The sequence below is a fragment of the Gouania willdenowi genome, chromosome 9 (genome assembly GCF_900634775.1).
Source record: "Gouania willdenowi chromosome 9, fGouWil2.1, whole genome shotgun sequence".
Taxonomy (NCBI): domain Eukaryota; kingdom Metazoa; phylum Chordata; class Actinopteri; order Blenniiformes; family Gobiesocidae; genus Gouania; species Gouania willdenowi.
In genome coordinates, this window is record NC_041052.1 from 32,803,145 (window position 1) to 32,827,120 (window position 23,976).

The window sequence follows — 23,976 nt, forward strand, 5'->3', positions numbered from 1 at the left end:
ATATTTATGATTTTTGTTGTACGAACACATCCAAGAACAATGCTGGAGTTGTGATTGGAGTCATTAAGAATATAGCTACCCTTCAGAGAGCCAAGGCGTAAACTTCCTAACAATAGGACACAAGCAGTCAAGCATCTGTCAACCTTACGCCACATGCTAGGGGGAAAAGCAGGACATGAAGGAACATATAGTTTCTTTCATGCGCAAGATCTTTGAGGCAGGTCATGCGGAACTAGCCGAGTTTTGGTTCCTACCAATCTTTGGAGTTTATCGTCCGCACAAACCAGGCCAGGTACGAGCAGTGTTTGATTCCAGCGATAAATATGATGGAGTCTCCCTCAACGATTTCCTGTTGAGTGGACCTGACCTAAACAATACACTCTTGGGAGTCATCATTCACTTCCGTAAGGAACCTTTGGTGGTGGCAGCGGATATAGAACAAATGTTTTACTGCTTCAAAGTCTGTAAGGAACACTGTAATTTCCTACTTTTCCTCTGGTTTGAGGACAATGACCCTGCCAAAAGGATCACAGAGTACCACATGATTGTACATGTATTTGGCAATAGCCCTTCCCACACTGTTGCCATATACGGCTTGAGAAGAGCTGCTTTACAAGGTCAGGAAGAATATGGCAAAGAGGAAAAAACAGTTTGTTCTAAGACACTTTTATGTTGACAGCGGACTTACCTCATTCTCCACTGACAACGACGCTATCCAAGTCTTGAAATGACCAAAGAGATGTTAGCCGATTCATACATTCGACAGCACAAAGTAGCTTCAAACCATAATGCAGTGATGGCAGCGTTTCCACTTGAGAAACTCACTAAAGAGCAGAAGGCCCTGGAGCTAGGGGTGGATCCTTTACCCCTGCAGAGGAGTTTAGGTCTCAATTTCGCCACCGACAGCTTTCCCTTCTTTGTCTCTAGAGAGGAGAAGCCATTTACCCTCAGGGGTATTCTCTCTACAGTCAACAGCATATTTGATTCCTTAGGTTCGGTGGCTCCAATAATGGTACAAGGCAAGGCTCAAGTCAGAGAACTGTGCACCGAGCAATACGGATGGGATGCCCAAATACCAGCTGAAAAGACAACAGTGGAGGTCTTGGAAAGACTCACTCAAAGCACTCAAGCAAATCCATATTCCAAGGCCATACCTACCTGTTTCTTTGCTCTCCACACAACACAGGGAACTATGTGTCTTTTCCGACGCATCCACTGTGGCCATCTCTGTGGTGGCTTACCTCAGAGCATGTAACGAGGTAGGACGTTAGCACCCCGTCACTCCCATACTGTGCCCCGTCTGGAGCTTTGTGCGGCCGTGCTCACAGTTGAGCTAGCCAACATGTTAGTGGATGAGCTAGATGTTGAAATCCCCTCAGGTTGCACGCATCTGGAAGTCATCACATCCAGAACAGTGTCATTTTGTCAGTATGGACCACAATACTGCAGATCATGATACACGACCGGTACCAGCGGCGCTCGGGAGAAACAAGTTGGTTTTCAGGATCCTCCTTTCTCAAAACAGTCGATGGCGGTACATCTACCCAGCCAGGGCCTTTTGAGCTTGTTGAACCAGACACTGATGTAGATGTATGCCCACTGATTACAACCTTTGCTACAAAATCTTCTGAAGCTCCGCTTGCTTCACAAAAGATTTGAACGCTTTTCCAGCTGGAAGCTACTCACACATGGAATCGCCAAGCTCATTCAGAAAGTCAGAACCTATTCCGAAGCTCCAGAGGGAGTCACGCCAAAAGCAGATGAGTTTATACAGGCAAGAACAATAATTGTCTGGACCCTACAGCAAATCAAGAGCCTGTCCAACGGTGACATTGTTTCAAATCACAGTCCCCTCAGGAAGCTCGATCCCATCCTGGATACTGATGGTGTGCTGAGGATTGGCAGTTGCATGTCATCAGCTGCAATCTTTTAGAAGGAAAAACATCCAATAATCATCCCTAAGAACAATCACATCGCTACTGTGTTGGTGCAGTATCACTATGAACATGTCGCACACCAGGGAAGGCACGTCACTGAAGGGGCCGTCAGGTCTGCCGGGCTGTGGATTCTGGTAGGAAAAAGACTGGTTTTGAGTATCATATACAAGTGCGTCACCTGCAGAAGGTTAAGAGGAAGCATGGAAAAACAAAAAATGTCCAACTTACCTGCAGATCGGCTCATCCAAGCTCCTCCATTTACACAGGTTGGGTTGGATGTATTTGGACCATGGGCCATCTGTGCGCAGCGCACCAGGGGAGGCTTCTCAGAAAGCAAATACTGGGCCGTTATGTTTACCTGTTTGGTCACAAGAGCGGTTCATATGGAGGTGGTGGAGTCTCTGTCTACATCAAGTTTTATAAATGTGCTTCGAAGATTCACTGCCATTAGGGGTTCAGCAAAGCTCTTTTGTTCGGACCAAGGAACAAACTTTGTTGGCGCATTGCAAAGAACTTGGCATAACACCAGAAAATGCAGAGCTTCAGTCTTACTTCAAAGACCAAGGCTGTACTTGGAACTTCAATCTTTCACACTCTTCCCACATGGGGGGAGTGTGGGAAAGGATGATAGGGAATTCTCAGCGTATTTTAGATTTTATGTTGGTCAAGGTGCATTCCCCTCATCTGTCGCACAAAGTTCTTGTCACGCTGATAGCAGAGGTCACTACCATAATAAATGCACGGCCAATAGTCCAGACATGTCCCCCATACTCACTCCTGCTATGCTTTTAACGCAGAAGGTTAACAGTGTGTCTGTACCTTCAGGATACTTTGACCATAAGGATATCTACCGCTGTCAGGGGAAGCAAGTTCAAGGCCTTGCCAATTTATTTTGAGTCGTTAAAGGTGGTTCCCCCAGGGTGTATTCAAGACTTGCCACTTTGTGCTGCTACTCAAAGGGACATAGTGGCATGGAACATTCTACCACGTGGGGAGTGTGCTGCCCTCTTAAGTGCTGTGTGAATTTTACTGACTGTGCTGTTTGTCCTAGTAGACTTGTTGTAGTTTCATTTTCCAAAAAAGCAGTCCTTGAAGCAAGCTGTTATTTTTATTCCTAATTCATTCATTTTTCTTCACTGAACCCTAAAGAACATATGTCTGTAAGTAATGCTTACATTTTATTTTAAACTTACCTGAGATGGTCTGCTGCAAACGTTCATAGTCGTGTAGAAATCTGGTAGTGGATTTTATTACATAGCGTCGGCTGTCGTCCGGGCCGCCGCCATTTTGGATTATGTCGTCACCAGCGCGTCATCACCGCAAGTGAATCAAATAACTGTAAAGAGGTCTTATATTAGTCTATTATATTTTTAAAGTGGTGTTTTTTTGTGGCTTTAGACTCCAATTACATTTATGTATATAATATGTTCCCTACAATATAAACAGGTTCACAATATAATTATTTTTCATAGTTTCTGTTTCCACTGTATCCAGAATAATAATAATAATTCTCAACAAGAACTGTTGATTGATTTGTCACATGACTGTTCCAGGGTTTGAGTTTGTTTTATTTAGTTTCACATCTACCTGCTGCTCTGTTTTTTAGACTGATGACAACTTGTTTGTAGTTTTATTTCAGAAAGTTTCACTTTTACAGTTACAGTTGGAGACCTTTGTTAATTGAATATTCTAGTTACATTACAGCAACCAAATTAAACTATATCAACTAAGTGAATGAATATAAATGGCCTGTGTAAAGGCTTTTTCAATCTAAAAAATTATCTTGTGAAATCTGTGACCTGTTGACCTGCACAACTCAAAGAATCAGAATCAAGAATCATTATTTCTTGGCAGAAATGCTTTTAAACACTTGCTGTACATTCAGCTGACATAAAAATCTTGTTTTCAAATATGTAGAATAATTGTGAAAATATCAGTAGCAGTAGTAGTTTTAATATTTTAGTAAATTTTTTCCAGGCACCTTTTTTGTCCGTCAAATGTATTTAAAATAAACTAAAATTAAAGAGAGAATGTTATTTAACTGTCGAACCTTGTCATAATTTTATTTATTTATATATTTTTTTAAATTGGAAAAAAAAATGTTTGTGGTCTTGGTCTTGGTCTCGGTCTCGGCTTGTCTCGGTCTTGGTCTTGACTCGATCTCGCCTCCCGAAAGTCTTGATCTCGGATAGTGTAGTCTTGAACACAACACTACATTTTATGTATTTTTTGGGTGTTGTTTTGCATGTCTTTGTTGTTGTTTGCGTTTTTGTGATTATTTTGAATTTTAATCTCTTTTTGTGATTTTTGGTTGTTGTTCTTTCGTATGTTTTTGTGTTGTTTAGTACAGTGGTTCTCAAACTTTTTTGGCTGAAGTACCCCCTTTCTCTTATTTCTGAATCCAAGTACCCCCTTTGTCCAACGACAACATTTTGCTCAGAATACTATTTAAATACCAAGTATAGAGCATAATAATGGAATAAATGAGTGACAACATTTAAAGAATCTCATTTTCTAAATAGGCGGAAAGATTTTAATTCGTGTACCCTTTGTTTTTTTATTATTCTGTTATAAAACCAAATCAAAATAACAAATAAACAGTGTGATTATTTTGTTTTACTGACTTAAAACCAAAACAGAAAAACCAAAAACCAAACAAGCAGCATTTTTCTGTTTTAAAATTAAATATTTTTTTGTCTGTGTGATATTTTGATATTTAAGGTAAACTTATGGACGAGAGCTTCATGTTTTCTCACCACACGGGGACCCACAGATGGACTTTTACTCTGTTGCGTTTGATAAAATGATCTTGTAGCATGTTGTCCACCTCACACTGATGGCAGAGGCGTAATTTGTTTTGTCGATGACGTTTTGTTAAAGAGTTATTGATGCTGGAAGTCTGAATCTGTGAATATCTGCCAACTTTACTGAACAGTGTTACGGTCCAACTAGTATCCAAATAAACTGGTGACTGGGTGAACTTTTGCTCCTGGACAAAAAAAAAGAGCAAAGCATAAGTCACATTACTGATGAAATGATGAATTGAAACGTTATTAATACAAAACCAAAAAAGGGCGTTACGTAAAACATGCACATATGTGATTAAAGGAAGCAGAGGTGATGTATTGAATCTACTGGTGCTCCTCGTTTCTTGTGATCAACTTTCGTGTGTGTTGACGGCTGCCGTTAGCATCTAGCGGTGTTATAACGTGCAAAATAAATATTTTTACAGCCCTCAAAAAGCTCAATTTTTTTTTTGCAAAAGTGTCAAATCGTAGAAGTTCTAACAGAAGTACCACCACAAAACAAAAAATAAATGTGAGCAGCCTTTTATAAGCTAAAACATCCATAGACTACATGAAAACATTAGCAGGACCAGAAAACTGCTAAAATAAATCCTAAACAACCCTATTGTGTGAGGAGACCTTGTCCAGGACCTGGAGAGGGAAACAAGGTACAGATGATTTTAATTATCGCTTTAATTTCCCCATAAATATCCAAAAGCGAGAGAGAAAGTCAGCCACTGGCATTTGAGTCTCCTGCTTATGAATTACCTTGAAGTTAAAAGGCTGTAAAGCCAGATCCCACCGAGTGATTAGCACGTTGGTATCCTTCATGCAGTGGAGCCATTGTAGAGGCACGTGGTCCAAAAGAGTGTGAAAGGTTACCCCAGGAGGTAGTAGTGTAGGGCGTCGACCGCTCACCGGATTGCCAGGCACTCTTTTTCCACTGTATTGTAGCAACCCTCTCTCTCTGATAGTTTCCGACAAATATTGGCCACTGGGCTATCGACTCCCGTCTGCCTTAATGCGTCCAACACAGCTGCTACACGACGGACATGCTCCTCCCAGGTGTTGCTGTGGATGATTACATCATCACGGTATGCTGCCGCATAGGCAGTGTGCGGACGCAGCACTCGGTCCATCAGGCGTTGGAAGATGGTGGGAGCCCCAAACAACCCGAATGGAAGCGTGACGAATTGGTACAACCCGTACAAGAGAAGAGAAAGACCATTTTTTCTTAGACTCCGGAGATAAGAGAATCTGCTAGTAGCCCTTGGTTAAATCCAGTGTTGTAAAAAAACGAGCAGTACCCAGCCGGTCCAGGAGTTCGTCGACCCGAGACATAGAGTATGCATCAAACCTTGACACCTTGTTCACCTTACGTTAATCCACACATAAATGCACTGTCCTGTCCTTCTTGGACTACAAGAACAATTGGGCTACTGCATGTGCAGTGGGACTCTTCTATTACTCACATTTCCAACGTTGCCGCTTATTCATCCTGAACTATTTTGCGTTCATATTCAGGTGACCTATAGGGCCTAGTATGTGTCGTTACCCCAGGGTGTGTCTCTGTCTTATGCTCAATGAGGGTTGTATGCCCGGACAGAGAGAAGAACACACCTGCAAACTCTGCCTCCAATCTCTGCACATCTGCTTTCTGTGGTGGTGAGAGGTGGTCATTAAGGGGGAGTGAGGCAGGATTAGCATTTCTTGGTACCTCAGATCTCAATTCATCCTTCTCTTTAATTGCAGACACAAGAGACACAGGCTCAGCCTCACGCCATAATTTCAGGAGTTTAAGGTGGTAGATCTGCAGAGTTCCGCGTCTGTCCAAGCGCGGAACCTCCACGAAGGACCCTTGCTACTTGGCCAGTAATTTAGAGCTGGACGTTGGGAGTAATACAAGCACCTTTCAGTGTAAATTGCTGCAGCCCAGTCCCTCTGTCATACAGGTGTTTCTGACGCTGCTGGGCCTGGAGCAAATGCTCCCGTGATAAGTGACCCAATGTGTGGAGTTTTTCTCTCACGTCCAACACATATTGTATTTCATTTTTATTGGGACTTGGACCTTCCTCCCAGTTTTCCCTTAACAGGTTGAAGACCCCCGGCAGTTTCCTACCCTACAGTAGTTCAAAAGGAGAAATTTTTGTGGAGGCTCAGGGAACCTCCCGCATTGCAAATAACAGAGGGTAAAGGCAGTGATCCCAATTACGTTCATCCTCACTAATAAACTTACGAATTATGTTTTTCTAAGTCTTATTCAGAATCTCCACCAGCCCATCAGTTTGTGGGTGGTAGACACTGGTCCGAATAGATTTGATCCCCAATAGTTCCTTAAGGGTGCAGAGATGGTGAGTAGTGGCACTGCTTCGAGGTTATTGGGTTATGATGAGCCGCCTGGAATACCATTTCCCGATGGCATTTGGGTAGTAATAATTGCTTGTTTTTGGTCCCCGTCTGAGTGTTATGGCTCACTCGGGATAATCTATCTCTGACAATAATAAAGTGCGTGCTACGCCAGGGTGCGGTGGAGAGGCACACCCGCCTGTTGCTCCATTGCTGACCCGAGAAGCGGCCACCTCAACAACTCCCCATACTCCTCTGCCTGGGCCTGCAACCAGTCCAACCGGTCCCTGTGCAGGGACACTATTTCCCGCAGCAGCTGAAGGAGCTCATCCATCGAACCGCCACCTTGTCTCTACCCACTGGGTGCCGCTGTGACAAGCTCGTTGTTCGGAAGGGTTTGTTTAGAGACTCCAGCACACAAATAGAGGTGTGTTTGTAGGCTTTATTGCCGCTCATTCACACAGACACTGTCGGTGTCCTCCTTTTGCTGTCATTCCTCCCCTCCAGCAGCTTCCCTGCAAGATATATAGTAGTTGTGATCAATCACAATGCGCTACACCAGTGATTAATCAGCAGCAGTCCCTCCCCTGAATTATATTTCTCACACAACCCTTACCTACCATGCTAACCACCCACCACACTGCTTATCTGGTTTTTGATTTTTTTAAATTTTTGTTTTTGTTTTAAGTCAGTAAAACAAAATAACCACAACGTATATTTGTTACTTTGCATTGGTTTAAAAACGAAATAACCAAAGAATGAAGGGTGCACAGATTTTATTCCTATAGTTTTTATAATTTTTGGTCCTATGATGCCTGGTGTGGGACCAAGACTGACCTTTGTATTTTCAGTTCACATTCTAATCAAGATTATTTGCATCATCATTATTTTGATAATCATTTTTAACTCAAATTAAACAATATAAAACCCCATATTTTTATGCTTTCATTTGTTTCCTCTCTCCCTCTCTCAAGCACCCCCTGTAGTGCCATTGCGTACCTCCGTTTGAGAAACACTGGTTTAGTATACCGGTAGTTTTTGTTGTTGTTTTAGGTATTTTTACTGTTGTTTAGTATATTTCTCTCATACTTTGTCTTTTGGGTCTTGTTTTCTTTTCATCTCATTTAAATCAAATCAAATATACTCAAACTTTATTTGTATAACACATTTCATGCACGAGGCAACTCAATGTGCTTCACAGTCAAAAACAAGTCATCCCAACAATGACTTGCAAACTGAAAATACAATATACAAATTCAGAATAAAAGCTCAACATGACCATAAACATGATCCACATGAAGATGATCACACAACACATGCACACAAATAAACACACACTGAAAGGCAACAACATTTAACTATGAAAACAGAAAGCAGCCTCCCTTGCTTTGGAATGTATTTGTGGAACAGTTAAAAGGCCACTACCGGTAGACTTAAGAGTTCTATCTGGTAACTCATTAACACATCTCTCATGTATTGAGGAACAAGGTCATTCATTGCCTTGTAAACAAGTATTAAAATCTTAAAATCAATCCTACCTTGTACTGGAAGGATCTGAGGACAGGAGTGATGTGTTCAAACTTTTTACTTCTAGTCAGGACTCAAGCAGCAGCATTTTGAATAAGCTGTAATCGTTGAACTATTACAGTAATCTACTTGAATTAAATGCATGAACAATTTTTCCTGCATCGGATGTTGACAGAATGTCTCTAATTTTTTATGTTTTTCAGATGATAAAATGAAGATTTTGTGATTTCATTGATGTGGCTTTTAAATCGTTGTCCAGTATTACTTCAAGGTTTTTTGCTTGATTGTTTGTGTTTCAAGAGATTATATTGAGATGAGCGGCAACTTTTTGTCTTTGAGTTTTTGGACTCAAAATAATAATTTCTGTTATGTCTCTGTTGAGCTGAAAAAAATGTTCTGACATCCAAGTGTTTAAGTCATTAGGACATTGAGTAAGGGAGTTTATGGCCAGTGGAAGTGGGAGCATGTAGAGGTTAAATAACAGCGGTCCAGGAATGGAACCTTGAGGCACTCCTTACTGAACACTCACGTTATTGAACTGATACATTGTTAGAGTCTGTTTACGTGGATATCATTTAAAACTTTGAGTAGAGCTGTCTCTGTGGTATGGAAGGATCTGAAACCTGACTGATAAATGTTTGGAATATTATTGGTGGTAAAGTTACTGCTGAGCTGACCGTAAAATGATTTTTCAAGTATTTTACTGAGAAATGGTAAGTTGGAGATGGGTCTATAATTGGCAGTAACTGTTGGATCAAGATTATATGTTTTTATACGAGGTTTGACGACAGCTGTTTTTAGAGATGAGGGGAAGATACCATAATGAAAGGAGCAATTTATAATTTGTAACACCTCAGGAGCTAAACAGCTAAAAACATTTTTTTAAAGTTTGTTGGGGATGGGATCTAAGCAGTGAACCAAAGTCCCCAAGGTGAGCTTATTGCAGTTGTATATGCTTGAAAAAACAGCAGCTATTCCACCTCCCCTCTTATTATCTTGAGTGCTATGAATAAAATTAAAGTTGGGGGGTGAGATCTCAATGAGTGTTACTGAACCATTTGTATCCATGTTTCAGTCAGTAAAGCTATGTCAATATTGTGAATGTTTATAAGATTGTGGACCAGAAAAGATTTATTGGCCAGTGATCTGACATTTAGTAGCATCATTTTTACTGTTCTTTGCAATAAGGGTTGTTGGGGGGTCATGATTGCAGTCCGAACCATTACTAAGTTGTGAAAGTCCCTGCGTACAAGAGGGAAATCATGAGGTTTGTGTCTGTGAGTAAATGTTACAGGAATTTGTGTAACAGTGTTGCTGGTATGGAACAGACTCACCAAACATCAGGTATGCTACGCCTTCTTAGAGAATAAAACCAGATCCATGTTCATGGCAAGGAGCCGTGATCCTCGGACATTTGGGTGTATTCCATAGTGTCGTAAGAGTTAGGGATGGTTCAATAAATTATCTACAAATTTAGTGCTAAGTGAGCAGCAGTGTATTTTGAGCAATGTGTGGAGCTGGCGAACACGACTGAACTTAATCAGTTTTTGTTCTCTATTGGCATTTTTTGTTCTTGTTTTATGTATTTTTGTTGTTTTGTGTGGTTTTAGAAGTCATTTTGTCTGTTTCTATTGCCACTTTTTTGTACCTTTCTCTTATTTTTTGTGTTTTTGTTATTATGTAGTTTTGGTTTCATGATATTTTATTCTTTCTTTTCTGTGTTTTTGTTGACATTTTTGTATTTTTGTTGTAGTTTGTTGTTTTTTTTTGTATCATTTAGTATATTTTTCTCTTATTTTGTCTCTTTTTGTTGCCATTTAGTTTGTCTTTCAAGTCTACTTACTATTATTTTGTGTGGTTTTGTTGTTATCTTGTATATTTTACTGCCATTGATTTTTGGGATCAATTTGCTTTTGGAGTTCACACAAAATTAGTCCACAGGCAGCCAGACATTGTATTTATACTTTGGGTTGGGATTTTGTCCAAACATGTTTTATTTTTAATAGTAAAGCTATTACCAAATTTTCTCAACCTAATGTCGTACCGCAGTATACAGTAGGTCGCTCTTGAATTACTTTTGTATTTGTGCAGAAACAACACCTAAATAAGTCTCACCTGTGTTTAAGTGTCATGTTTGAATGTCGATGTGGTATTTTGGTTACTTCATGCCTTTTAATATTTTCTGGCTACGACATTCAAACAGCTCATTTACATTTCACTCCATAGATGGTGCTGCTGGCCTAAAAAACTGCATATAAGCTGCGTTATGTTTATAATAGAAAAAGGTTGTGACTTATACTTCTTAAACCCTGGCAGAATCCAACCTTTCGGCTGTTGTTTTCTGACCAAATGACTAATCTTTTTTGCCAGTAGGTGGCAGTGTGTGGTGACTCTGGTGTCTGTGTGTGTTCTTCAGGGCCGTGACCCGTCCCGTTCTCATCCTGCTGCCCGTCCTGGGTCTGACCTGGCTCTGTGGAGTTCTGGTCCACCTCTCTGTCGTCGTGGCGTACATCTTCATCGCTCTCAACGCCTTCCAGGTGATTCTCCCTGTTTGCAATGAACCCATAATGTGGCGGTTCTGGGTAAAGTTTAACATGATATGTAGGTCTTGAGACGTTGTTGTGGCTGTCACTTACATCATGGCTCTCGTGGGAGTGAATTAAAGTGACATCATCCAATCTAATGAATATACTTAAGATGATCGCTCTACAGCTGAGCGATAAAGTGAAGTGAAGAAAAGAAAGCCGATAACAGTTTTTCTGATAGAAAGTGACAGCAAGAAGTGCCATTGGTAAAAAAAAAAATAAAAAAAAAAACTCTGTGGAAGACAAGACTAGTGTAAGTTTTGACATTGGCACTGGGGCCCATGAAAGGAGGAAGAAAAAAAAAAGCTTAAGTGCATTAAAGGGGAGGTATGATGAAAAAAATCACTTTATAATGGTTTTGCTACAGAGATATTCATCATTTTAGCCTCATTCAAAGTTGAAAAAAAATATGTTTCCTCCCTCCCTTGTTATTCCACATTTTGTAAAAAGTCATCTTTAAACGGGCGAGTTGGATTTTGCACGCGTTGGCAGGTGATGTCACCTAACACGCCTCCGAGAATGTGAGCTCCTCCTTCTCCAACTATCTAACAGCTACAACATCACTGTGGTTTAATATAGAATATATATTGTACTTTATTGCCATATATGTAAATACAAACTGCACTACTGGGCGCCCAAACTGCACTAATTTTTCTGCTGCCCATCGTGTTGGGAGTCACTGCTTGGAGCCACAAACCCATTGTTTACACACATCAGCTGTTAGCACTCCTTGCTAATGCTACACGAGCCTATGCAGCGACACCCGGTGTAGAGTAAGGAGGAAACAATGGGGATGTTTACGGATTCGTGGCTCACAGCGCTAACAACGGACTCGGTCGTGGAATTGGACGGCTTCCAACTTTTATGCGATGACGGAGAGCGGAAAGCGGAGAGGAGAGAGTCTGGCTGTGTTTGTGTGCTGAAAGGAGGAGCTGCTGCTGCTGCTGTGCTCCTGCAGCAACACGCACACACTTTTCCGACTCAAAATCACTGCACGTTGTTTGATTGCGTCATTGTGTCACACGCTACTATTCGACCTTGCTTTTAACTCACTAAACCAAAGGTCGAATGTGGCTTTTTATGCAATATTCGGCCGAATATATTTGGCCACCAAATATTCGGTGCATCCCTAATTTCTGTGTAAACTTTTCCTGCCAGGTTTTATGGCACAACTGCGCACATCGACAACGTCAACAGCAAACCTTCAAACGACATCCATTTAGTCCACAGAAGCAGCCGCAGCTTTTAGCCCTACATGATATTCTCAACAACAGGAGGAAACATTTGCTATTCAAAGGTTTTTTTTTAAATTAGAAATAGCTAAACCAAAAACAGGACGTTATCCCTATGGGTGTAATCATTTTACAAACCTGGAAACAAGTCACATTCAAATCTGTTTCAGCCCAAAGTAGTGCTTTAGTTTAATGTGGGGGAAATAGCAGCAACATATTAGAAAAAAATTATAATAATTGCAAATAAATAAAAAAGCATAACTCGTTCATTCTTGAAACAGAGAACTTAGTTCCAAATGCATTAGTTATGAACTATGAACTGAAGTAGTTCATTTTAAAATGTGTGAGCAGAACTTTTGAACTAATTCATCTATGGGAAATGAACTTTCTCAACACTGCTGCTGGTGGTTATTTAGGGTGAGTGGACACTAAAGTCTGTAAAATGTTGCTGGATTTGATGCTTTCTGGGGAGAAAAGTCACTTGGGGGTCAATAGTCTAAAAAGTCTCTAAATTCAGCGACAAAGTAGCTACCTTGGCATCACTGGGCCAGCAGGGGGTAAAATTACCCTGAACTGTAGAGTTCCTGGAGCTCTGAAGTGAAACCCAGCTGCTGACACCTCATTGGTGGAAACGACATAGGGGCTGTAGATGTTTCCTTCAGGTCTTTGTGGGTATAAGACGAAGATGAAGACAGGCTGTGCTCAGCGTCACACTCCTCCTACTGTAGCCTTATCTGCTTCCAGCTGTAAATCTGAGTTAACTAGCAGCTCCGAGGGGTCACCCAGGGGACGGCTCATTGTGATTAATTAAAAAAGAGAGAGGAAGAGGAGCCGGAGGGATGAAGAAGGCTCAGATCGGCAGGGGGAGAGTGTGAGTCGCTGTGAGAGAGGAAGTGAGCGCCGCCTTATCAGGGGAGGAGAGATGGAGGGAGATGTGGCCTGACCTGTCGTTCAAAGCACCGACTGCCACCTCCCACACACACACACACACACACACACATGCAATTATCAACATAAGTACCAGAAAAACACACACAATGTAGACCTATTGAGGAAAAACTACACATGTTCAAGTTTCACATTTCATTTTTTTCAAATAAAATCCATTCAGTGGCCACGGTTACATGATGTTTTTAATTCGGACTTAAATCATTCCAAATTAAAGTGTTCCTGTTTACATGGAAATGGTAATTCCCGCACTGAGGTTTACATGGAAAACCGTTATTTCGGCTTTGCTTAATTCCACTTTAGGTCTGTGAGACTCTGATTGGACAGGGGGTGAACATTATGTATGACGTCTATCAGGAAAAACACACAACAAACCTTTTACTGTCAGTTATAACACAGAACACCACACATGAGAACTGTTTTCACCTTTATTTTGATTATAGTTTTGAAGTAGCAGCTCAACAATAACACGGTTTCAGTTTGGACAGCTGAGCGGAAGGAAATATTTGCTCCCTGGTAAAGATAGTAGCTCTAACAACTGGTAAAATGATGAACTGGTGATATTACAGCCTGTACATGCAGTACGGGGATGCATTTACTCCGCCTCCAGGTTCTAGAGCCAGCTGTCCGGTGAAGCCTGTAACGTTTACCAAGGCCTGTGTGTATTAAGTCTGTGTGAAAGTCTGCATGTTTATGCCTTCATCCATCCACTCTTTTCATTATATCCATGTCTTTTAAGGCTCTTATTAAATAGTCTAGGCTGGAGTACGAGCCGCCGCCATCTTGGATTATGTCGTCACCAGCGCGTCATCGGCGCAAGTCGCACAAGTGCAAAACGATCTGAATTCACTTAAAGTGGCTTTAACCAAGTTAAGTGTTTACAAGAAAGAGTAATTATCTAATTTGGAATTAAAATAGGAATAAACCAGCCACCTAATTCCGATTTAAATTTAATTCAGAATTAAATTAGCATTAGGAATTAACTGTTTACAAGGTCAGGTTAAAGAGGAATTCACTTTTATTCCACTTTAAAGAGAAATTAAAGCTCCCATGTAAATGTGTCCAGTGACCACAGTCACCAAAATTCCAGAACTCTTTTCTCAGTTACTAGTTCACCACCTCCAAAACACTAAACATGTACATCACAGTTTTCAAATGCTAACACACTAAGTTCAAAACAGTTAAAAAAAAGATCAAAACAGAGTGGTGGAGAAAAAACATAGGGAATGTTTGCTGTAGCCACATTGAAATATATTGAAAATTGTATAAAAATATTGATGCTAAAAATCAATAAAACAAGGATGTAATTCCAAACACAGCTGAGTGTAGTTGTAGCTGAAAAGTGATTCAGGTGATCTGTGTTTGGCCTGATTAGAAATAAAAGAGCAGCGGGTGAGGTTTTAGAGAGAGAGGAGCGACCAGAAGAGGACGACAAAGAGCTGAGACCATATTTAGATTTCTGCGATTCTGCATTTTTCTGTTTACAGTAACCTGAAGTACAAATGTTCTTGGTTACTGTAAATTACTGCATTCCTGATTTAGTCTTGTCATATGCTATATTACAGTATATAGAATCATTTAGAACTATCAAAGTGCGAAAATCTTATTTTACAATAAAATACTGATTTACCTGACAAAAAATTCAAACTTAAAGGTCCCTATTTTTCACCCATCCCCATTTCTTCCAAGAACCCCAAAAACATAGTATTTGAAGTTTATTTTCCCTGTTTTGCAGAGTTTTAGCCTCTGAAAAGTCACTTTCTGAGCAACTCTACACAAACAGGCTGATTTGTGGCCTACTTATGCATATTCACGTCAGTGTCCCGTCTACAGACGGCTACGACATTCCATCTAAAGACGGGACTCTGACTTCCTCCTTCCCGCACGGTGACGTAGGGCCAGAGGACGGCCCGCCCTCCTCCCACCCACTCCGTAGCTGAGCTCATGCTGCTTTATAAACACGAGACAGAGTGTGGGGGCGGGGCGTTTACCGGTACATACATAGACTGTAGAAAATACATACATAGCACTGCACGAACGATGCTGAAATGCTCATCTTTGTGGGCGTGTCTGTTTACATGTCAATCACGACAGAGAGCTTCCTGGAGGTGCGGCTTCTCCAGCTCAGTGCCGCGTCAGATTCATTATTAAAGTGGGAACGCGTCATCAAATTGAAGCACGGTGTTGGGGCTCGCCCTGCAGTAAGAAAGAAGCAAATCACCCTCTAACTAACGATTGATGGAATTAATGAGAAAAACAATTTGGGCATGTGTATGAAGCCCATATAGTACTTTTATTATGTTTAAAGCACAGAAAAGTCGGTTTAGCTTAACATGGGCCCTTTAAAGATCAGATGTATTTTATATAATGCTCTTTGTTGCTAGTACTGTGTAGTTCAGTGTGCTCAAAGTTTCCAAAGTGAGATTATTTGTTAGTGTTGTGGTTGAATGAGCTTCATTTGAAACGTGTATGAAGTGTTTAGTTGGTGAGAAACACTTGAGGATGAGACTAACTGTTGAGCTGAGATCATGATGGACATGCAGACTGTGTTAAGAGTTCTGAACATGTGACTTCAGTTTGGACCAATGCTTGCTAGCAATCGTAAAAAGAACTGTAATGATGAACGTTGGGGTGCCAGAACAATCACTGAATCTGATGAAATCTAATTAATACTGATTCACAAAATGTAACACATCAAGTGTAATGTCTACACTGTGTGTGTGTGTGTCCTCCCACAGGGCCTGTACATCTTCTTAGTGTACGCCGTGTACAACAGTGAGGTGAGGATGCATTGTGTTTGTGTGTGTTTTTACTGCATGTGTGTAAAGCTGCTTCTCCTTCAGGTGAGGAACGCCATAAAGAGGATCAAAGAGAAGAGGAAGGCCTTATCTTTCACGGTAAATGTGTGTGTTTGTAGGAATATGGGACCATTATTGTAAGAAAACTCTTTGTGTGCGCAATACAATCCGTGTATCTGTACCTTGATCCGTGTGTGTGTTTCAATCCGAGTGTGTAGAAAACTCGTAACTCCTGCAATAGCGTTAGAAACCACCAGTTGTCGCTGGTACCAACTCGAATTGGAGGCAAACTTCATAATATATATCCTTTTTTATAACTTATTTTGTATACGTTACCCAGATAAGCAGCGTTTTTTTCTTTTTTTTTAATTCAAAATCTTAATGCCGAAATCTTGTTCTTGTTGTGAGAAATTTGGATATTCACGGTGAAATTAGAGCGAGAGCATAAGGACGTCACATTCTGAGTGAACAGTATGGCGCCGTTATTGTAACAAAACTATGTGTGTGCGTAATACAAAATGTGTGTCTGAACCTTGATCCGTGTGTGTAGAATAGTAATGTGTAGAAATATTAGTGTGTGCGTAATCCAGTCTGTGTGTCTGTATTAACATCCGTATGCGTGTCATCAAACCGGTACACACCGGGACTTTGCCGGGCAAATGCGATCTGTTACTATTAAGCTTGTAACTCTGCACCTGGTGTCCCTCCACAGGGAAACCAGGTGCCGTGGACTTCAGTTCTGGTCCTGTTCGCTCACTCAGAATGTGACGCTCTGATTTCACCGTGAATATCCAAATTTCTCACAATAAGAACAAGATTTCCCCATTAGGATTTTGAATTTAAAAAAAGAAAAAACAGTTACTCCAGGTAACATATATGACATAAGTTATAAAAAAGGATATATATATAATATGTATATACATATATATTATCGCATTCGCGAAATGTGTTCCATCCATTAGAGTGTTCCCGGTTTGATGTCCCACACATACAGACACAGAGATTGGATTACACAGTCAACTTCGTTTACAAATCCTATTTCTACACATATGGATCAAGGTGCAGACACATAGATTATTATGCACACACAAATAGTTTTGTTACAATAATGGCCCCATATAGGAGCTGACTGTGTGTGTGTGTGTGTGTGTGTGTGTGTGTGTGTGTGTGTGTGTGTGTGTGTGTGTGTGTGTGTGTGTGTGTGTGTGTGTGTGTGTGTGTGTGTGTTTGTGTGTGAGTGCAGAACTGCTCCCAGCCCACCAGCTTCCTGCCCTCTCAGAGACACCCCGTCACCTCATGGAGCAACAGTCCGCCCTCGCCTTCCAGCCCTGAAACCAGCGACACCTCGGGAAGACCAAGCTCCGCCTCCATGTCACTGGTCATCAAGAATGGTACGAATAGTGGGCGGAGTTCCTCATCTCAAGATGACTTTTGGACACATCATGTGATCAGTAAAGCCTGTATCTCTGACGAGTATAGGTCACACCAAAACAAAGACCTACCTCGATCTATGGAATCCAAGCAAACGTTGTGCAGATGTATCCAATCTGCTATTAAAATAAGATTAAACCTAGTAAAGATCTACTCCTGCCCTTTGTCACGGACATATAGGGCTCTATTCTCCCATCTAGACTTAAGCACTTTTTTGCTGCATTTACGCACTTCTCTCATACATGTATTCTCCAGTCTAGGCTGCTGACACGCCCACCGCGCGTAAGTAGAGCAAAAGTGCGTATGTGTGAATGAAGGCGGGCTGAAGGAAACGAGGCGGTGATGTCATTATTTTGGGCTGTCTAGGAATCACAGAACATGGAGTTTTCCCAACACTTGTAAATGTCATTGAAATCCATAAAAATTATAAAGTTCACTTTTAATTTAGTAGTTGATAAACAATATAACAGGTTGATTTGATCAGATTATTGCAGTGTGACTGAGGATTGGCCACATTCTTCTGTCCGAGTCACATTTAAAAACTCTGTCCTTGATCATCATCATCATCATCATCATCATCATCATCATCATCACTATAAAGTGTGACCGAGTTAGACGCGCTGGGGATATGAGGAAATAACACGACCGTCTGGCTTCAAATATAACTAAGTCACTATTTCTATACAATATAATGTTTCACCTTATCGGGGCGCTGCACTTATTTCAGGGTTAGAAGAGCGTAGAAGGAAAAGGACTTACGCACACCGGAGAATGCGTGTAAAGCCAGATTTGAATGGAAACACCCACATTTCAGGGCTGCTCCACCCACAGTGCGTAACTGGGACGAAGGCACGCAGCGACTGACTTAAGTACAGGGGGAGATTAGTGCGCAGCTAAAAACAGCGCCGCTGCACGGCTTTTTGGACTTACGCGCATGTGAGAATAGAGCCCATAAAGAATAGATCTAGTATACCTGTCTTTTGTTTCAGAAGAATAAATAATAGAACTGTTCCTGTCATTTCTGACAGAGAAATAAAGAATAGATCTATTCCCGTCAAATGGAAATGACACTCCGTAATATACACTACAAACTCAATGAGTATATACTGTCTACTATAAGTATGAATAGGATGATGAGTGATCCCACTGAAGTATACTTCCAAAATTCCCAAAATGCATTAGGAACCTTCGATAAAAACCTGAAGCACACTGAGGATAAATATCTCTGTTGATTCTCCACCTTTGAAAGTTCTGAAAGCATTTTAAGTGAGAAAGTGACAAAGTAGACTATCATCATGTGCTCTTTTGATCCATAAAACTCTCGGAAACACATTTAATGCCGACATTTCAGAGATTTTTGGAGTCCCTCTGTTGTGTTACTGACAAAACCTCAGGGTAATTCCAAAAAAACTAGTGGAAGACTAGAAGAGATGCTTTTGTTTTGGAAAGAGGATGTTTGATTTTTAGCTTGAAGCTGGTCCCAGGACAACTTTTAATTTCCGCTCGCAATGCATCATGGGACGGTTGAGTATGACTAATGTGCCCACTATGCAAAATGTCCTCATATAACAGTGGTTCTCAAACGGTGTGCCGCGACAATCATACTGTTGCGGCGATCTGCCTGAGGGCTCCGAGCGCGTAATGCTGAGTGCATGTGTGGCTCCAAGCGCATGCAGGTGGCCAATCATGATTCTCCGTGACACACCTTAACAGGTGAGCACAACTGCACTGATGAGAAAGTCGTTCTATAAACGGTGGGGAAAAGCAGCGTGTCAACCTTTGACTGTGCACATCGAAGCTGAGAACACCAGAAACGTGCACTGCACAAAACGCATGGGAAAAGGACTGAAACCTAAGGGCTACTGATGAGCTCATAACGACTGGACTGTTAAATTGTGAACTCATCATATTATTGCATAATTAATTTGCTCAATCAATTTGCTGAGTTAATTAAGTTGTTTAAATGAAAAGAGGAAAATAGTTTAAAATTTGCTTAAAACCTTGTTTAAGGGCTAAAAAAAAGATAGTATTTAAAATAAAGAAAATTTCTCTTTAATAAAGTTCAGAGCAAAAATATTTAATATATGTATGAAAATAATATATTATAAAAGTATTTCGGTTGAGAAGTTGTTAAATTAAAATTGAAATTGTAATATCTATAATTGATAAACACAAGGAAAATGCTTTCAATGGTTTATAAAAGTAGACCTAGTTTTCTGTTTAATGCCTAATTTTACAGATTACTTACCTGCAATGATTTAGTAAACAAGTTTAAAATGTACTTTTATATTATTAAATGTACTTACCTGAAATTGCTTTGTTTGATGAAAAATGATGAACTTATTTGCATTGTGTTTTGTGTTCAAAAGTTTTTCACCTTTGGATGACATTTACAGCACAGCCTGACAGTTCAAAGATGAGCAGCAGCCATTTTAAATATTATTTCTGAAGAAAGGAAAGATATGATTAAGGGAATTTAAGGATGTTTTGCCTACGATGGGAAAGCTTTTTTTTTATTTTCTTTTGTTTATTTTTGTTGTTCTGTGATTTTCTGTGGTCATGTCGCACATAGCGACCAGTCCTCAATGTTTGGGTTATCTTAGCACGTAGCGACCAGTCCTGAATGTTTGGGTTAGCTTAGCACGTAGCAAACAGGCCCACATGTTTGGGTTAGCTTAGCACGTAGCAAACAGGCCCACATGTTTGGGTTGGCTTAGCACGTAGCAACCAGTCTTGAATGTTTGGGTTAGCTTAGCAGGTAGCAACCAGTCCCACATGTTTGGGTTAGCTTAGCAGGTAGCAACCAGTCCCACATGTTTGGGTCAGCTTAACACGTAGCAAACAGGCCCACATGTTTGTGTTAGCTTAACATGCAGCAACCAGTCCTGCATTTTTGGGTTAGCTTAGCATGTAGCGACCTGTCCCACATGTTTGCATTAGCTTAACACGTAGCAACCAGTCCTGCATGTTTAGGTTAGCTTAGCACGTAGCGACCAGTCCCACATGTTTAGGTTAGCATAGCACGGAGCGACTAGTCTCACATGATTGGGTTAGCTTAGCACGTAGCCACCAGTCCCACATGTTTGAGTTTGCTTAGCACATAGTATTGCTGGCTGAGCAGGGTCAAAGTGTAAAGGGCTGGGGCTGTGTCACTATATCAACAGTTTCCAGTTTTCTAATTGGATTGATTTAGAGTGAAATTGTGTTGCTTTTAGCAAGCGATAATTATCGTGCATCACTAATCACTTGGACTACAGTACATGAGCAAATGTTTGTGTTCTTTCAGAGAGTTTCAGGAAGGAGAGTTTTGTGAGTTTCTCTTTTAAACCGACATCAGGAACTCAGGTGAGCAGCTTCAGGAACACATGCTCTGTTTCTGAATGCCTTTCATCACGTTTGGTGACTCTCGTCTCTGATTGGTCCAAACAGGTGGTGCAGCTGACGGGGTTCAAGCCTTCAGGTAAACACCTTTACACGACCAATCACAACACTCGACTGCCTTTATAAAATGTGGCTTTTGAAGCCATTTAAAGACACAGCGCAGCCCCGCCCCCTCAGTGCCACGCTGAGAGACCGTTGAGTACTGACTAGTTAGCAGTAGCTGACAGGGTAAACTGCTGCTGAGTGACTCCAGTAGTGTTGTTGGTTGTGCTCAGAAGTCAGTCATAAGGTTAACGCAAACACCACTTTGAGCAGAACAGCTGTGAAGCTAGGACCTGGTTTAGACCGGTTCATATTGGTTAATGCTGGTTATACTGGTTTATACCAGTTCATACTGGTTTATACTTATTATATTGGTTTAAACACATTGTACCAGTTTATACTGGTCCGTATAATATATACTGGTTATACTTGTTATAATAGTTTATAGTCATTCATACTGGTTAATACTGGTTTATACTAGTTTATGTTACTTTTTATAAGTTTATACTGGTTATACTTGTTATACTGGTTCATAGTGGTTGTACTGGTTATATGTGTAGATATACCATTTTATAGTGGTGGTTAATACCGGTTCATATTGGTTATACTGGTTAATACTAGTTTATACTGGTTGTACTGGTGTATACTGGTTTATACAGGTTTATACTGGTTATAGACTGGATTATACTGGTTAATACTGGTTCATTGTGGTTGTACTGATTTTACGTGTGTATACGGTTTATACTGGTTAATACCTGTAATATTGGTTAATACTAGTTCATAGTGGTGTATACTGGTTATACTGGTTTATACTGATTTTCTTCTGTAAATCTAACATTAACTCACTCAGTGCCATTGACGAGATAACTCATCATTTCAAATCCAAACGCTCAGTGCCATTGACGAGATAACTCGTTATTTGCGTTTTTTTTCACGAGGATTACAAGAAAACACCCTGGTGGAGGTCCCTCATCAATATCTAAGCTGTGGGGTGATGTAGTGACCAACTGTGCCCTGAAGATGGCAGCAGTACACCTTTCGATGAGAGATTAACCCCTGATGCTACCATTAGCTGGGGCGGAGAAGCAGGAACGGGTCAGATTATGGCGCTACAGAGTGATATTGTGACGTATCCAGCAGCTCACAGCTCCACATACTCACACAGAACATGTGTGGACCTGAGTGGATTATTGATAAAGTTGAGATGGTGAGATAAAACCATCAACTAACACTAACAAACAAAAACACTAACAAAATAATAGGTGACATGTAGGAGGTAGCAGCGCACCTTTGGATGAGACATCAACCATGCTCAGCAGAGCTCAGAGGGGGGAAGGAAAGGCGTTTATGAGACAGAAAATGGCGCTACATACAGAGTTGACGTTCCCAGCAGCGCACACTCGACCAGAGCATGTGTGGAACTCATGGATAGTGTGGCGATGGTGAGATAAAACCATAAAAAAAATGAGGAACGCAGTGACACTCTTCATGTCCGGGAGGAGAAGGAAGTTGCGTGTGTGCAGACTGACGGGAGAGAAAGTTGGAGGAATGCCAAAATACAGTAAGTATTCCATTCAACTCTGACCCATTGCAAATTAAGAATAGTTTTGCCATCAAAAGCCCGGTCTCAGTGTTTGTTTTTTTAGTTTTGTATAAGGAAACAATGTTCAGATGTTAGAGTTGTCACTAAAGCAAAACAATAGCTTTAAAGTCACTGACAGGGTTTTTTTTTTTAAATAGGCTTTTTTCTCAACTTTTTGCTCTGAAACTGAAGATTTGTATAAAACTTGCTCTATTCAACGGCTGATTACAAAAGAACGAAACGAGCCAGAAACGATTTTTTTTTTTTTTTGATGAAAGTAGAGGCTTCAATCTTTCCGGTGTCAGATTTCAGATAGTCATAGTAGAAAATATTCTGTGGGTCTTTAAAATCAGTCAAAATGCTCAAAAACGGCTGGCACTGAGGGGGGTAGAACATCTGAAAATTGCTGGCACTGAATGAGTTAATGAAGGATGGTTGATGACAGTGTCAGAAAGTTCTTGGTGTGTTTTTATTTGTGTGAGTCTTAATGATCCATAATGAGCTTTTTCAACCATCAGCTGATAAACATCACCCAGCAATAATCAGATGTGTGTATGTTATTCATCATCATGTTTATTAATAATTATGTATAGAATGATGGATAATTAGGATGACTGTGTGTGATATCTCTGAGCTGAAATGTGTTTGAACAGACGTTGTATTGAACGCTGTCATCACAGCGTCTCTTTAGTGCCACAAAGAGCCGATGAGACTTCTTCTCCTCTTTAATCGTCTGTTTACCTGTGCAGCATTTGTGCTCTGTGAAAACCGGGCTGTTATCTTTTGTTTGGCATAAATGCACTGATACACACAACAGATGGTCCCCACATTTCCTCAAAGGTCAAGTCCCCGAAGTAGCTGAGAGAAGAAAGTTTGAATTCAGTGTTTAGGTGTCCATGAAGAAGCCTGATGGAGGAGAGGTCCTCATTGTCAACCGCTGGGACAAAGCAGGAGTTCACTCCCTCCATCGGGGAAGAAGACAGCAAAGGCTATTCACGCCGTGCGCCATTAAGCACTCCAACACCTGCTCTCGCTCTCAGCAAGGCTTTCAGCCGCCTGCTGCTTCTGCTTGCCTTTGTGTACACACACACACACGCACACACACACAGGTGTTTTCATTGAATATCATGATTGGAAATCAGAGAACTTCTTACATTCTCATTGCAACATATTTCTCTTCAGATTTCAGCATTGTTGTTAGTTTTTTTTTTTTTTTTTTTTTAATAATGAAGACCACAGTGTAACACTCTGATATTTCAGGTTTAGGTGAAACAAGACTAATATGATCAATCATAGCTTCTGCTCAGCAATGGTTGGGGCCAGGCAAGTTTTAGGCAAAAACAGAAACGCTGAATGAACTGAGGCTTGAATTCACAATCTT

At 40.8% G+C, this 23,976-nt stretch overlaps 1 protein-coding gene across 1 annotated transcript in view; it reads left to right on the plus strand.

The window, feature by feature from the left end:
- adgrd2 (adhesion G protein-coupled receptor D2) overlaps positions 1–23,976 on the plus strand; it is a 64,825-nt gene that overhangs the window by 38,211 nt on the left and 2,638 nt on the right. Inside the window, exons 20-25 of the mRNA XM_028457151.1 lie at positions 11,013–11,133; positions 16,100–16,141; positions 16,205–16,258; positions 17,403–17,550; positions 20,877–20,935; positions 21,020–21,050. Of these exons, the coding sequence (XP_028312952.1) occupies positions 11,013–11,133; positions 16,100–16,141; positions 16,205–16,258; positions 17,403–17,550; positions 20,877–20,935; positions 21,020–21,050 (455 nt within the window). The remainder of the gene's footprint in view (positions 1–11,012; positions 11,134–16,099; positions 16,142–16,204; positions 16,259–17,402; positions 17,551–20,876; positions 20,936–21,019; positions 21,051–23,976) is intronic.